At 42.2% G+C, this 15,895-nt stretch overlaps 1 protein-coding gene across 1 annotated transcript in view; it reads left to right on the forward strand.

Annotated features, from left to right (window-relative positions):
- The window catches only part of DNAH9 (dynein axonemal heavy chain 9), a 299,063-nt gene that overhangs the window by 79,834 nt on the left and 203,334 nt on the right, over nucleotides 1-15,895 (forward strand). The window contains exons 21-26 of the mRNA XM_030861390.2: nucleotides 947-1,077; nucleotides 1,386-1,512; nucleotides 9,019-9,171; nucleotides 10,329-10,454; nucleotides 12,737-12,976; nucleotides 13,329-13,489. Coding sequence (XP_030717250.2) covers nucleotides 947-1,077; nucleotides 1,386-1,512; nucleotides 9,019-9,171; nucleotides 10,329-10,454; nucleotides 12,737-12,976; nucleotides 13,329-13,489 — 938 coding nt within the window. The remainder of the gene's footprint in view (nucleotides 1-946; nucleotides 1,078-1,385; nucleotides 1,513-9,018; nucleotides 9,172-10,328; nucleotides 10,455-12,736; nucleotides 12,977-13,328; nucleotides 13,490-15,895) is intronic.

Raw genomic sequence — 15,895 nt, forward strand, 5'->3', positions numbered from 1 at the left:
GTTATGTAATAATAGCCACACAAGCTCTCATCAGGTGCCAGGTGTTGGCCTAAAGGGCTTTGCACTTATTATTGTCTCAGTCATTTCAACAACACTGTGAGGGTGTGTGTGTTTGGGGGAATGATAATATCTAACTAACTTTGACATCATAGTAGCACATTTGCTGTGGAAACACTTACTTCGGTTATATAAACTTTTGCTTGGACCCAGAAAGAACATTGGATCCACCATCTCCCTGACAGGAATTATGTATTTTATGCCAACAGTTCTCAAAGTGTGGTCTGGTGACCCCTGGGGGTGGTCCCTGAGACCTTTCCAGGGGATCCTCAAGGTCAAAATTATCTTTATATTAATACTGATGGTATTTGCCTTTTTAACTCGTTCTTCCATGAGCGTACAGTGGAGTTTTCCAGAGGCTACATGATGTGATATCACAACAGACTGAATGCAGAAGCAGAGAAGAGAATCTGGCCATCTTCTAAGTTAGACATTAAAGATATTTGCCAAAAAAAAAAAAAAAACATGAAATGATGCCACTTTTTCTCTAAGTTATATTGTTTTGGAGAATATAATTATTTTGGATAAAAATATGTTATTATGTTAACATAATGGGCTTATTATTGTTATTTTTTAAATGAATTGATAAATATTTTTTAGAATTTCTCAACTTTAGCTTCTAATATAGAATATACATTGATAGATATAATATTACCTACATAAACAAAAGCTCTTTCCACTCCTCAGTAATTTTTACAAACATAAAGGGACTTCAAGACCAAAATGTTTGCAGACCACTGTTTCAAACTAAAGGCATTTCCTCCTTTGAGACTATAATCTCTGTATTAGACAACTAGGAGCAGTTTTCAAAAGCAGACTTAGTACATGAAGGTAGCTTCTTAAAGTTGAGGGGGTGGTAGTTAATTTTTTTCCACATTTTTATTTGCAGGATTCTAAAAGATTTGAAGGCATCGATATTGACTTTAAAGAGTTAGCTTATGATGTTCACAAAACTCCAAACGTAGTGGAAGCCACCAACAAATCAGGTCTTTATGAAAAGTTGGAAGATATTCAGAGCAGGTGATGGTCGGTTTGCAGCCCCTTTTGTAATGTGTTTCCTTTCCCCACTCTGTCTCTGAGATCCTTACCTTATTTAACTGCCCGAGTGAGAGAGTATGTCTGGTTGTGTACCTTGATTTGCCTGTGTGGTCGGGTAATATGGGGTATTATTAGAGGTGTTTATTGTGATGTTTGCAAATACCCATACACGTTCCATGCATACATGATTTCTGCGTGTAATCCATAGGTCGCGCTTGTTTTCATTTAGGTAACATCTATGTGCCTATGGATCTAGGCAAACCTAATTAGGAAATTCTTTGTGCCCACAGACTGTACCTGTGTGAGAAGGCCCTGGCGAAGTACCTGGACACCAAAAGGCTTGCCTTCCCTAGGTTTTACTTTCTCTCCTCTTCGGACCTGTTAGACATCCTTTCCAACAGCACAGCCCCACAACAGGTAAGCTGGGGAAGTGCCTGTAGAAACATTCAGAAGGACCAGGATGCTCCACCAGGAGAGTTTCAGGTTCCCCGTTACGCCCCCTAAGGTGGTGTATGTATTTCAGACCTGTGTTGCCAGCCTCATCATACCTAACCTCAGAGCTTTCTTCATTTCCACCATTACTGCTTCTCAGGATGCCCATCCCCCCAGCCCATCAGTGGCTTTTTGTTTTTTTTAACAGCTTTATTGGAGTATAATTGCTTTACATTGTTGTGTTAGTTGCTGCTCTATAACCGAGTGAATCAGCTATACATATACAAATATCCCCATATCCCCTCCCTCTTGCATCTCCCTCCCACCCTCCCTATCCCACCCTTCTCAGTGGTCACAAATCCCGAGCTGATCTCCCTGTGCTATGTGGCTGCTTCCCACTAGCTGTCTATTTTACATTTGGTAGTGTATATATGCCTATGCCACGCTCTCACTTCATCCCAGCTTACCATTCCCCCTCCCTGTGTACTCAAGTCCATTCTCTACGTCTGCGTTTTTATTCCTGTTTTGCCCCTAGGTTCTTTAGAACCTTTTTTTCTTTTTTTTTTTTAGATTCCACATTTATGCGTTAATATACGATATTTGTTTTTCTCTTTCTGACTTACTTCACTCTGTATGACAGACTCTGGGTTCATCCACCTCACCACAAATAACTCAGTTTCATTAATTTTAATGACTGAGTAGTATTCCATTGTATATATGTGCCACATCTTCTTTACCATTCATCTGCTGATGGACACTTAGGTTGCTTCCATGTCCTGCCTATTGTAAATAGAGCTGCAATGAACATTGTGGTACATGACTCTTTTTGAATTATGGTTTTCTCAGCGTATACGCCCAGTAGTGGGATTGCTGGGTCATATAGTAGTTCTATTTTTAGTTTTTTAAGGAACCTCCATACTGTTCTCCATAGTGGCTGTATCAATTTACATTCCCACCAACAGTGCAAGAGGGTTCCCTTTTCTCTACACCCTCTCCGGCATTTATTGTTCATAGATTTTTTGATGATGACCATTCTGACCAGTGTGAGGTGATACCTCATTGTAATTTTGATTTGCAATTCTCTAATGATTAGTGATGTTGAGCATCCTTTCATGTGTTTGTTGGCAATCTGTATATCTTTTTTGGAGAAATGTCTACTTAAGGTCTTCTGCCCATTTTTGGATTGGGTTGTTTTTTTGGTGTTGAGCTGCATGAGCTGCTTATATATTTTGGAGATTAATCCTTTGTCAGTTGCTTCATTGGCAAATAGTTTCTCCCATTCTGAAGGTTGTCTTTTCGTCTTGTTTATGGTTTCCATAGCTGTGCAAAAGCTTTTAAGTTTCATTAGGTCCCATTTGTTTATTTTGTTTTTATTTCCCTTTCTCTAGGAGGTGGGTCAAAAAGGATCTTGCTGTGATTTATGTCACAGAGTGTTCTGCCTGTGTTTTCCTCTAAGAGTTTTACAGTGTCTGGCCTTACATTTAGGTCTTTAATTCATTTTGAGTTTATTTTTCTGTATGGTGTTAGGGAGTGTTCTAATTTCATTCTTTTACATGTAGCTGTCCAGTTTTCCCAGCACCACTTATTGAAGAGGCTGTCTTTTCTCCATTGTATATCCTTGCCTCCTTTATCAAAGATAAGGTGACCATATGTGCGTAGGTTTATCTCTGGGCTTGCTATACTGTGCCATTGACCTATATTTCTGTTTTTGTGCCACTACCATACTGTCTTGATTACTGTAGCTTTGTAGTATAGTCTGAAGTCAGAGAGCCTGATTCCTCCAGCTCCATTTTTCTTTCTCAAGATTGCTTTGGGTATTCAGGGTCTTTTGTGTTTCCATACAGATTGTGAAATTTTTTGTTCTAGTTCTGTGAAAAATGCCATTGGTAATTTGATAGGGATTACATTGAATCTGTGGATTGCTTTGGATAGTATAGTCATTTTCACAATGTTGATTCTTCCAATCCAAAAACATGGTCTATTTCTCCAACTGTTTGTATCATTTTAATTTCTTTCATCAGTCTCTTATAGTTTTCTGCATACAGGTTTTTTGTCTCCTTAGGTAGGTTTATTCCTAGGTATTTTATTCTTTTTGTTGCAATGGTAAATGAGAGTGTTTTCTTAATTTCTGTTCCAGATATTTAATCATTAGTGTATAGGAGTGCAAGAGATTTCTGTGCATTAATTTTGTATCCTGCTACTTTACCAAATTCATTGATTAGCTCTAGTAGTTTTCTGGTAGCATCTTTAGGATTCTCTATGTATAATGTCATCTGCAAACAGTGACAATTTTACTTCTTCTTTTCTGATTTGGATTCCTTTTCTTTCTTTTTCTTCTCTGATTGCTGTGGCTAAAACTTCCAAAACTATGTTGAATAATAGTGGTGAGAGTAGACAGCCTTGTCTTGTTCCTGATCTTAGAGGAAATGGTTTCAGTTTTTCACCATTGAGAATGATGTTGGCTGTGGATTTTGTCATATATGGCCTTTATTTTGTTGAGGTAGGTTCCCTCTATGCCTACTTTCCGGAGTATTTTTATCATAAATGGGTGTTGAATTTTGTCAAAAGCTTCTTCTGCATCTATTGAGATGATGATTTGGATTTTATCCTTCAATTTGTTAATATGGGTATTACATTGATTGATTTGCATTTATTGAAGAATCCTTGCCTTCCTGGAATAAACCCCACTTGATCATGGTGTATGATCCTTTAATGTGCTGCTGGATTCTCTTTGCTAGTATTTTGTTGAGGATTTTTGCATCTATGTTCATCAGTGATATTGGCCTGTAGTTTTCTTTTTTTGCAACATCTGTGTCTGGTTTTGGTATCAGGGTGATGATGGCCTCGTAGAATGGGTTTGGGAGTGTTCCTCCCTCTGTTCTATTTTGGAAGAGTTTGAGAAGGATAGATGTTAGCTGTTCTCTAAATGTTTGATAGAATTCTCCTGTGAAGCCCTCTGGTCTTGGGCTTTTGTTTGTTGGAAGATTTTTAATCCCAGTTTCAGTTTCAGTGCTTGTGATTGGTCTGTTTATATTTTCTATGTCTTCCTGGTTCAGTCTCCGAAGGTTGTGCTTTTCTAAGAATTTGTCCATTTCTTCCAGGTTGTCCATTTTATTGGTATATAGTTGCTTGTAGTAATCTCTCATGATCCTTTGTATTTCTGCAGAGTCAGTTGTTACTTCTCCTTTTTCATTTCTAATTCTGTTGATTTGAGTCTTCTCGCTTTTCTTCTTGATGAGTCTGGCTAATGGTTTATCAATTCTTTTTATCTTCTCAAAGAACCAGCTTTTAGGTTTATTGATCTTTGCTATCATTTCCTTCATTTCTTTTTCATTTATTTCTGATCTGATCTTTATGATTTCTTTCCTTCTGCTAACTTTGGGGTCTTTTTGTTCTTCTTTCTCTAATTGCTTTAGGTCTAAGGTTAGGTTGTTTATTTGAGATTTCTCTTGTTTCTTCAGGTAGGATTGTATTGCTATAAACTTCCCTCTTAGAACTGCTTTTGCTGCATCCCATAGGTGTTGGCCATCGTGTTTTCATTGTCATTTCTTTCTAGGTATTTTTTGATTTCCTCTTTGATTTCTTCAGTGATCTCTTGGTTATTTAGTAGTGTATTGTTTAGCCTTCATGTATTTGTATTTTTTACAGTTTTTTTCCTGTAATTGCTATCAGTCTCATAGTGTTGTGGTCGGAAAAGATACTTGATACCATTTCAATTTTCTTAAATTTACCAAGGCTTGATTTGTGACCCAAGATATGATCTATCCTGGAGAATATTCCATGAGCACTTGAGAAGAAAGTGTGTTCTGTTGTTTTTGGAATGGGATGTCCTGTAAATATCAATTAAGTCCATCTTGTTTAATGAATCATTTAAAGCTTATGTTTCCTTATTTATTTTCATTTTGGATGAAGTCCATTTGTGAAAGTGGGGTGTTAATGTCCCCTACTATTATTGTGTTACTGTCGATTTCTCCTTTTATGGCTGTTAGCATTTGCCTTATGTATTGAAGTGCTCCTATGTTGGATGCATAAATATTTACTATTTGTATATCTTCTTCTTGGATTGATCCCTTGATCATTATGTAGTGTCCTTCTTTGTCTCTTGTAATAGTCTTTATTTTAAAGTCATTGTGTCTGATGTGAGAATTGCTACTCCAGCTTTCGATTTCCATTTTAATGGAATATCTTTTTCCATCCCCTCACTTTCAGTCTGTATGTGTCCCCAGATCTGAAGTGGGTCTCTTGTAGACAGCATATATATGGGTCTTGTTTTTGTATCCATTCAGCAAGTCTATGTCTTTTGGTTGGAGCATTTAATTCATTCACATTTAAGATAATTATTGATATGTATGTTCCTATTACCATTTTCTTAATTGTTTTGCGTTTGTTATTGTAGATCTTTTCCTTCTCATGTGTTGCCTGCCTAGAGAAGTTCCTTTAGCATTTGTTGTAAAGCTGGTTTTGTGGTGCTGAATTCTCTTAGCTTTTGCTTGTCTGTAAAGGTTTGAATTTCTCCATAGAATCTGAGTGAGATCCTTGCTGGGTAGAGTAATCTTGGTTGTAGGTTTTTCCCTTTCATCACTTTAAATATGTCCTGCCACTCCCTTCTGGCTTGCAGAGTTTCTGCTGAAAGATCAGCTGTTAACCTTATGGGGATTCCCTTATATGTTATTTGTTGCTTTTCCCTTGCTGTTTTTAATATTTTTTCTTTGTATTTAATTTTTGATAGTTTGATTAATATGTGTCTTGGCATGTTTCTCCTTGGATTTTTCTGGTATGGGACGCTCTGTGCTTCCTGGACTTGATTGACTATTTCCTTTCCGATATTAAGGAAGTTTTCAACTATAATCTCTTCAAATATTTTCTCAGACCGTTTCTTTTTCTCTTCTTCTTCTGGGACCCCAATAATTCGAATGTTGGTGAGTTTAATGTTGTCCCAGAGGTCCCTGAGACTGTCCTCAATTCTTTTCATTCTTTTTTCTTTATTCTGCTCTGTGGTAGTTATTTCCACTATTTTATCTTCCAGGTCACTTAACCGCTCCTCTGCCTCAGTTATTCTGCTATTGATTCCTTCTAGAGAATTTTTAATTTCATTTATTGTGTTGTTCATCATTGTTTGTTTGCTCTTTAGTTCTTCTAGGTCCTTGTTAAACATTTCTTGTATTTTCTCCATTCTATTTCCAAGATTTTGGATCATCTTTACTATCATTACTCTGAATTCTTTTTCAGCTAGACTACCTATTTCCTCTTCATTTGTTTGGTCTGGTGGGTTTTTACCTTGTTCCTTCGTCTGCTGCATATTTCTCTGTCTTCTCATTTTGCTTAACTTACTGTGTTTGGGGTCTCCTTTTTGCAGGCTGCAGGTTCATAGTTCCTGTTGTCTTTGGTGTCTGCCCCCAGTGCCTAAGGTTGGTTCCGTGGGTTGTGTAGGATTTCTGGTAGAGGGGACTGGTGCCTGTGTTCTGGTGGATGAGGCTGTATCTTGTCTTTCTGGTGGGCAGGACTGCGTCCAGTCGTGTGTTTTGGAGTGTCTGTGAACTTAGTATGATTTTAGGCAGCCTCTCTGCTAATGGGTGGGATTGTGTTACTGTCTTGCTAGTTGTTTGGCATGGGGTGTCCAGCACTGGAGCTTGCTGGTCGTTCAGTGGAGCTGGGTCTTAGTGTTGAGACGGAGATCTCTGGGAGAGCTCTCACCGATTGATATTACGTGGTGCTGGGAGGTCTCTGGTGGTCCACTGTTCTGAACTTGGTTCTCCCACCTCAGAGGCTCAGGCCTGCCACCTGGCTGGAGCACCAAGACCCTGTCAGCCACACGGTCAGGCATAAGCAAGGCAAGGGAGATCCTGGGCGAGGGGTCCCACCAGGTCATGTAGACTCCTGGACTCTTTGATGTCCTCTTATTCCTTTGCACTTAGTCTAGTTTCACTTGCTCATAGGGAGCCACATGAAAAGGCCTCTCAGCTGCTCCTGCAGACCAGAGTTCCCAAACTTTAGGCTTGATTTGTTTATTTAATTCGAGTGTCCATTCTTGACTCTGCTTCCATATGGAATGGATCTTGATCTTATATATCCTTTTCTTAATCCTCCTTGGAAACAGTGAAAAGAGAGTAATGTATCACTTCATTTCCAGCATAGAGTTCACTGTCGAAAATCAGCATTTCACACATCAGAAATCTCACCTTGCCAAAACCTTTGTGCAGTTTACCACAGAGTCCCATCAGTGGCTTTTACTCTCTAGAGTTGGGGAAGCTTTGAGGATGGCAAAATGGAAGGGGCTAAGCCTTTAACGAGAATGCCTTTGATGTGCTTCTGAAGAGAGATGTAGTAAATAGTGGTCAAAAATAATAGCTAAGATTTCCATGGAGAGATAAGATTGGGAGTTGTATTAATGGGACATTGGGGTCGTTTATGTGAGTGTATATAAGGAATCCAAAATTTGGGGTTCTAGCCCTTGATTCTAGGCACTAATTAGCCATCTACTCTTGGGTATATCACTTCTTTGTGACAAACCTGACTCATATGTAAAATAGAAGCCTACTGTGTTACAATTTTTTAAAATATTAAAGTACCTGTCTTTGTCTGTCTGACTTATCTCACATGGCAGTATACCCTCCAGGTCCGTCCATGTTCTTGCAAATGGCAAGATTTCATTCTTTTTTATGGCTGAGTAATATTACATTGTAGATGTATACCACATCTTCTTTATCCATTCATCTGTTTTTATTTATATGTGGAATCTAAAAAACAAAACAAATGAACAAATATATAACAAACTAAAAACAGACTCACAGATACAAGGAACAAACTAGTGGTTGCCAGAGGAGGGAGGGGGTAGGGGAATGGGTGAAATAGATGAAGAGGATGAAGAGGTACAAAATACCAGTTACAGAATAAATAAGTCACAGGGGTATAATGTACAGCACAGGAAATATAGTCAGTAATATTAAAATAACTTTGTATGGTGCATTATCCATAAACATATGGAATCACTATGTTTGTACATCTGAAACTGATACAATATTGTAAGTCAACTATATGTCAATAAACAAGAAAAAAGAAGTAAATTATATACATACATACATACATATGTGTGTGTGTGTGTGTGTGTGTGTGTGTGTGTATCCTAATGGATACACTGTTGGCATTTTGAGCTGTAGACAGTGGTTCTCCAACTTGAAAGTGCATCAGAATCACCCAGAAGGCTTATTAAAATACTGATTCCTAGACCCCATCCCCAGAGTCTCTGACTCGTAGGTCTGGCTGGGGCTGGAGAATTTGCGTTTCCAAGGATTTCTTCCCAAGTGTTGCTGCTGGTCTAAGGACCACACTTTGAGAACCACTGCTAGAGAACAGAGAGTCTGAGTCTCAGAATGGTGAGACCCAACACTCTAGTCGTTGTCACATGGTTGTCACATGGTAGCCCTCTAAGCAATACTAATAAATAACTTCCCAGACATGCTCTCCACTCTGTTGGCATGGTTTCCTTCATAGGTTCAACGACACCTTTCCAAACTCTTTGACAATATGGCCAAGATGCAGTTCCAGGTGGACGCCAGTGAGAAACCTACCAAGATCAGTCTTGGCATGTACAGCAAGGAAGAAGAGTATGTGGCCTTCAGCGAGCCCTGTGACTGCAGTGGGCAGGTAACGTATGCCTTTCTCTCTCAGGTGTCTGCATTCAGGCATCAGCCTTTGTGACCTTGGGCCGGAATTGCTGTCAGTGCCCTGGGACTGCCAGTTCCCTTGACTTGAACCAATGTTGGAGCAGCTTCCAGTGCCCACTTCCCTCTCTCTGGGAAGGACACATGTCAATATCCATATATCTTCCTTAACCAAAGACCTGTGCAGAGAGGAATAAAATGCACATAAACAATTACCTGAGTCAAAGAGAGAAGGATTTTAAAATGATTAGCAGCACCAGGAAACTTTAACATGACAAGCCCTGGAGCACCCCACAGGGGAATGTAGGACACTGACACCTTCCCCGGGAGAACATGCCCTTTGAAATCAACCATATTCCTGAGCGGTCACTTCTCTGTACAATACACCTCTCACAGCTCTACCCTGTGGAGAGCCCACCACCGCCCTTCTCCATAAACTACCACCTCCAAATCTCCCGGGTACAATTCCAGAAACACAAAACATGAGACCATTCTCTCCTTAAACTTCCTTCCATCTTTCACCATCACCGCTAAGGATAAGCGCTACTTTGTTCACTATCCTTAATGATCCAACAAAGCATTGTCCCTGGGGTTCTAATCCAGTCCAGAGTAACACCTGGAGAAAATATCTTTTCAGAGTTCCACCTTCATCCACATGTATCTTGGAAAGCAATTCTCGTACTTGAAAATAGTCACACATTCTCAGTTTTATGAAAGGGACCTTGGGGTTTGATTCAAACCTTGGCTGTTCTTTTTGTAGACCCAGAAAGCATTTAGTTGGAAAATATAATCCTGACCTTTGGCTTCATACTCAGCGTGGACAAGGTCACGAGAATCCACTGACTTATTTACACCCAGCTCAACCCAGATTAAGATTTCCTCATGAGAACTCTGGGCGGCAGCCCCACATCCCCTGAACCTACTTCTCCGCCCAGTGGGCTCCAGTGGGCATATCCCCCCTGTTGTTACTTGAGCCCCGTCCTGCGTTACACAAACGAACTGTCTCCCTGTGCCTTCTGGCGGCTGTTTGGGATTGTCCATCGTGCCTGGGCTCATTTTCTTCACTCCCTCAGGCTGAGTGAAGTGTATCACTGAGCACATCTTAGGAACCCAGCGTCTAACCCCGAGTTCTTCTTCCAGGTAGAAATATGGCTGAACCATGTGCTTGCTCACATGAAGGCCACCGTGAGGCACGAGATGACAGAAGGCATAACTGCCTATGAAGAAAAGCCGAGGGAGCAGTGGCTCTTTGACTACCCAGCTCAGGTATTCTCCGAAGCAGGACCTCTGTGGGCCCCCATCCTCTGCTTGCTCTCTTCCTCGATGACCTCCATCAGCCTCCTGGGGCTGCCAGACTCACTCATGCTTCAGGGTCAGGAGAGGCTGGTCTGGAAGGGGTCAGCAGGAGGGACCAGGGGAACTGTCAGCCGTGACGCAATCCAACCCCTACCTTGGAGAATTAAGGGTCGTCCGTTTTTACTCCATTGGCTACAGTAGGGAGAAAATGTAAACAGTTCAGCTCACTGAGCCAGCCCACTTTGTGTGTGCCAAGCTGTTTGCTGAGTGCAGGAGACACCAGCCAGAGGCATGACAATGTAACCCTGCCCTGCTGGGGCTTACAGACTGGCGTGGAAGTCAGTCACCTACAAGTGGGACCTGGCGTGACAATAAAGGAGGCTCAGGGTCCTCTGGGAGCCTGTAGCTGGTTAGCGGGGTCTGGGGATCACCCTCCTGAGGATATGATGCCTAGAGCTGAGGTTTGAAACACGTGAAAGATGGAGGGAAAGATCAACGAAGCATGGGTAAGCGTACAGGCAAAGGCTCAGAAGCAAGGGAGAGTGCAATGTGTTTGAAGCCTGAGTGTGGTGGAAGCAGGAGTTAGGGGAAGAGGGAACAAGAGGTGGCAGGTGGGTCTGGAGAGGAAACTGGAAGACAGCACTCACGGACCACGCTTGGCAGTCTCGTCTCATTCCAGGATATCTGAATCCTTCACTGGGCTCTCAGAGGGGTAACAAGAGAAAGAGGAGAGTTAATGAGGCTATTTTTAATGACTCTGGCTGCAATACACCACTCCTCCCTTCCCTGTTAATGGCTAGTATTAGTGTTGGTTTGGTTTATTTGGGGTTACAGATATTTGGTGGTAACTGAAGCCCGAGGAGTAGATAAGATTGCCCTGGAAAATATGCAGACTGAGATGAGGGTGCAGAACAAACTCTTGAGCATCATTCAAAGGCTGTGTAGGCAAGGAGAAGCCAGTAGAGCAGAATGAGAAACAGCCTTTTCTGATGGAAGGAACACCAAGGAATGGTAGTCATGGAAACCAAAAGAGGGAGTGTTGATAGCGGATAAGAGGTCAGTTACACCACACACATCTAAGAGATCAAGCAAAATGAAGAGGCTAACGTACGTCCATGGACTTGGTGAGGCCATTTCAGTGGAGTGGTAGAGAAGAGACCACACTGCAAGAGGTTGAGAAGTGAGAAAAAGGTGGGAAAATGTTGACAGCGAGTGTAGACAGAGAAGAGAAATAAGCCAGTGCTGCAGAAGGAAAAGGTATTGTTTTAACAGTATAACTGGCACATCACGTTCAAACCATCCCAACAAGATCACACAGCAGGAGGAACTTCTTTAACAAAAACCAATATGTCTAAATCCAAAGGCAAAAACCAATAAATTAGGGAATGGTACTTGTTACTACAACGGGATTCTCTACTTCACAAAGGGAATAATTCCCACCAGGATTCCTTGTTTACTTGAATCAGCATTTTGTGGCAGGAGAATGTGTTGCCTCCGCTATTGTGACAGACATCATCTAGAGCAGTGTCTCCCGAACCAAGTGGGACCACATCTCCACCACGGATAATCAAAATCATGCGTTTTCCTTATTAAGTTTCTCAGCAAAGAAATGTGCATTTAAATCGGTTTTTTTCATTTATTTATTTTGAATCTCTGAAGACTACAAATCATATCGACCATGTTGAATTTCAGTGGAATTCGCCCTGACCTTCAAGAGTAGGCCTTTCAAAGTTATAGTTTTAAAGAGATACAAAAAAATATAGTGAAAGTATTACGGGCAAGAAAAACTATGCCACACATGATCAGCAATGGCTCACTAAACTAGAATACTCCAACCATGAGAGGTTCCGGAAGAACAGAGCAAAGACTGAGTATCGTTGAGATGTTCAATCAACACTTTGTTATCCTCCCAGGCACGGGAAAGACGCTGTGGCCTGAGGAGCAAAAGCAGAAAGATCAGTGTACCAATTTCTAAAAGCCACTGACATTGACCAGCATGAGCCTTCGGTTGTTCTCAACCACATGACATGTTTTTCAAGAGCAGAAAGCACTTTCCCCACTTGTGTTGTGCCCACTTCACACCTCCAAGGCCTTAGAGGCATATGCTCAATGAGACAGTGCTGGTGGAGGAGGGAGGGAAGGGGTGTCCGTCCCCCACACAATGGTATTCTCAGCCCATGCTGTGTGGGGACTGGGCTGGTTTGGGAGACAGTCCTGGTAATGGCTTTACTAAGTGACTCTTGGTGCCACAGGTGGCCCTGACCTGCACTCAGATCTGGTGGACCACAGAGGTGGGCATGGCATTTGCCAGGCTGGAGGAAGGCTACGAGAGTGCCATGAAGGACTATTACAAGAAACAAGTGGCCCAGCTCAAAACCCTCATCACCATGCTGATCGGCCAGCTCTCCACGGGAGACCGGCAGAAGGTCATGACCATATGCACCATCGATGTCCATGCCCGGGATGTGGTGGCCAAGATGATTGCTCAGAAGGTGAGTTCCAGACTCACAGGAGCGTCGCTCTTTCTGGGCACCTACACCGTGAATTTTGAGGTTAGGGAGAAGCTCACATATGGCTAAAACACAGGGGCTGCAAACTCTGCACCAGCCAGGGAACTGGGAGAGGATCACGGTGGTTGCTCGTGCCTTTAAAACCCCAGCAAAACAGCGTCATCTGAGCGGCTCATGCTTCCTGTGCTGTGGTGGGCAGCATACTGCTCTCCTGACCGGTACACAACACCCAACACCCAGGTCATCCAGACCCCTGTGAATCCTGTGGCCACGAGGCCGCCTGCTACCTATTGCACCCTGTGATTCACCCACCTCCTCTGCCTGCCCTCTCTAGGTGGACAATGCCCAGGCTTTCCTCTGGCTGTCCCAGCTGCGGCATCGCTGGGATGACGAGGCCAAACACTGCTTTGCCAACATCTGTGATGCTCAGTTTCTATACTCCTATGAGTACCTGGGAAATACACCTCGCCTGGTGATCACGCCTTTGACAGACAGGTGAGCACTGGAGTCAGCCACTGACAGAGAACCCTCCTGCTGTTTGGCTCACACCATCCAATGACCACCCAGTGTCACTTGCCCACAGAGCTGCAGGGGGAGGGCCAGACGCAACCCAACAGAGGTAAAATAAAACTGAAAGGGTGTAGGGCAGAGCCCGTATCAGAGCAAACCCCGGAGCAAATCGATGAGCCAGACTTTTTGAGGCATGACTAGGCAGTCCTACACACCTGGATTCTCATTCCAGCTGTGACACATACCAGCTGTTGTTTGACCATGAAAACCTTGACATGATTCTTGGTTTATTCATCCATGAAATGGAGGTAGTAACTCCCACTTGAAGTGAATTTTGTAAGGATAAAAAACAGGAATGCTTGTTAAGGAGTTCAGGGCATAATAAGTGCTCAGTAAATAATTCCTATGACTATTTTCTTATCAATCAACTGGCACATTTATTTAGCACCTCTCACTTTGGGAATACAAAGATGAGAGCAAGGTCCCTACCATTCAGGAGCTCACAATTTCTTTTACCATACTCTCTGTCATTCATATTCATTATAAATGAATTCATGCCAGACCCTGAACTAGTCACTGGGAATACAAAGATGACTAAAAGTTAAACTCCACTTCTATTGAGGGAAATATGACATATGTAGAAAAAAATTTACAAACACACACAGCAATAACCCTATGCATCCCTCCGTTTATCCTCTTCCTTACATTTCCCACATTCTGAAATGAACTTGCCTTCTTGCTTATTGGCAGCAGTCCCCTTTGGAATGTAAACTTTTTTGCTCTCAGGGACCTTTGTCTGTCTTGTTTGTTGCTATTATCACCAGTACCTAGTAGATGTTGAATTATTATCCATTGATGAATGAAGGGTAGTTGATTATTGTAAGAATGACAGAATCAGGAAGGGGAGGTCGGTTCAGAGGAGGGATCCACACAGGACTCCACCTGTGCCTTGGCTCCCAAAGAAGCAGCAGCAGCCGCTACGCTGTCTCCTGCTCTCGCTGGGCACCACCCTGCTCGCTGTCCCAGCTGAGGACGAAAGGCAGACAGCGTAGGTTCAGAGGGATGCAGGTCCCTCTGCAGCTGGAACAGTAAAGGCTGCAGCACCTCTGGGGCTTTGGGCATCTCGGGCTTTTACCCGGGCTTTCCTGGGTCATGATCAGTTGGAGGGGCTCATTCACTGTGGGTTCAGGGAAAAGTTTTCCCACCTCAAGCTTCATTCACAGGGGACCCTCTCATGTGCTCTTTGTCTTTATGATGATTCTCAGCAGCACACCAGTCCTAAACAGGAAGGGCTTTGGGAAGAATGTTCTCTTTGGCAGTGAGCTTTTCTGCCTGCCTTGGACTTGGAGCTAATAGTTTCGGAATTTATATCGCTCGGAACAGAATAATGAAGCCATTATATATTTGAGCAACTTGGTTAATGTCTGTCTCTCACTGTGACTGTATGTTCCACGAAAACATTGGCTTTGATTTGCTCTCTGCTCTGCCCCAGGACCCAGCACCGTGTCCAGCAAATAATAGGCATTCACGAAATACTCCTTGTGTAAAGGCAGGGAAATGACTTCTGAGATTCGGAGTAGTGTGCCCAGCTTCCCATACCATTCAAAATATTTCCTTCCTACCCACAGGCACACCAGACATTATCATTCCAAGTGATAAAAAATACAGCACTGTCTTTTCCCTGGGTCTTCATACCTGCCCAGGAGTTGAAGAAGATAATTACCTCTTTTGGGTTTAGAGGTCTCTAGTACTCTAATGCCAGATACCTCATAGAGGGAAAGGGTAAAGTTTTGACAGTGAATTATTTCTAAAATAGGCGTTTATCACCTCTCATATGAAAGGATGCAAATAGGAACTTGCAAGAAAGATTTGCTGCAAAGAATGGCAAATACTATGCAGACCTTGACCTTGTTTTGCACATGAGATACTTTTCTGACAAAGTAGTACATAGTGAATATTTATATGGTGAATTCCATTTTCTCATTGACTTCCATTATTATCTCAAGAAATGTTTTGCCCAGAAAGAAATTGGCCTCAACACAGAAAATCACATTTTAAAGAGCATTCGGCTTTTGCTAGCGTGTAGCTTAAGTACGTTTAATTCTCTCCTGCCAGAGGAATTAATCAAATGGACAATTTATCCGTACAACCTCTGCACATTCATTAAAAGCACAACCGCATTACAGTACGTCCGACTGATTGTGCCTGTTTCTTTGGAATTTCCCACTGCCTGGATGGGACCTGAATGTATAAGTAGGTACAATGGCTCAGCCATTGTCACAGGACTTTGGCACACTGCTAAGTTGAAGGACTAAATGGAGATACTTTTTCAGGCTGAACAAAAGCCATTCTCCTAAGTTGTTTCTTAACCTGTGGATGATCTCCTCCCCC

This window comes from Globicephala melas, chromosome 20, assembly GCF_963455315.2.
Source record: "Globicephala melas chromosome 20, mGloMel1.2, whole genome shotgun sequence".
NCBI lineage: Eukaryota > Metazoa > Chordata > Mammalia > Artiodactyla > Delphinidae > Globicephala > Globicephala melas.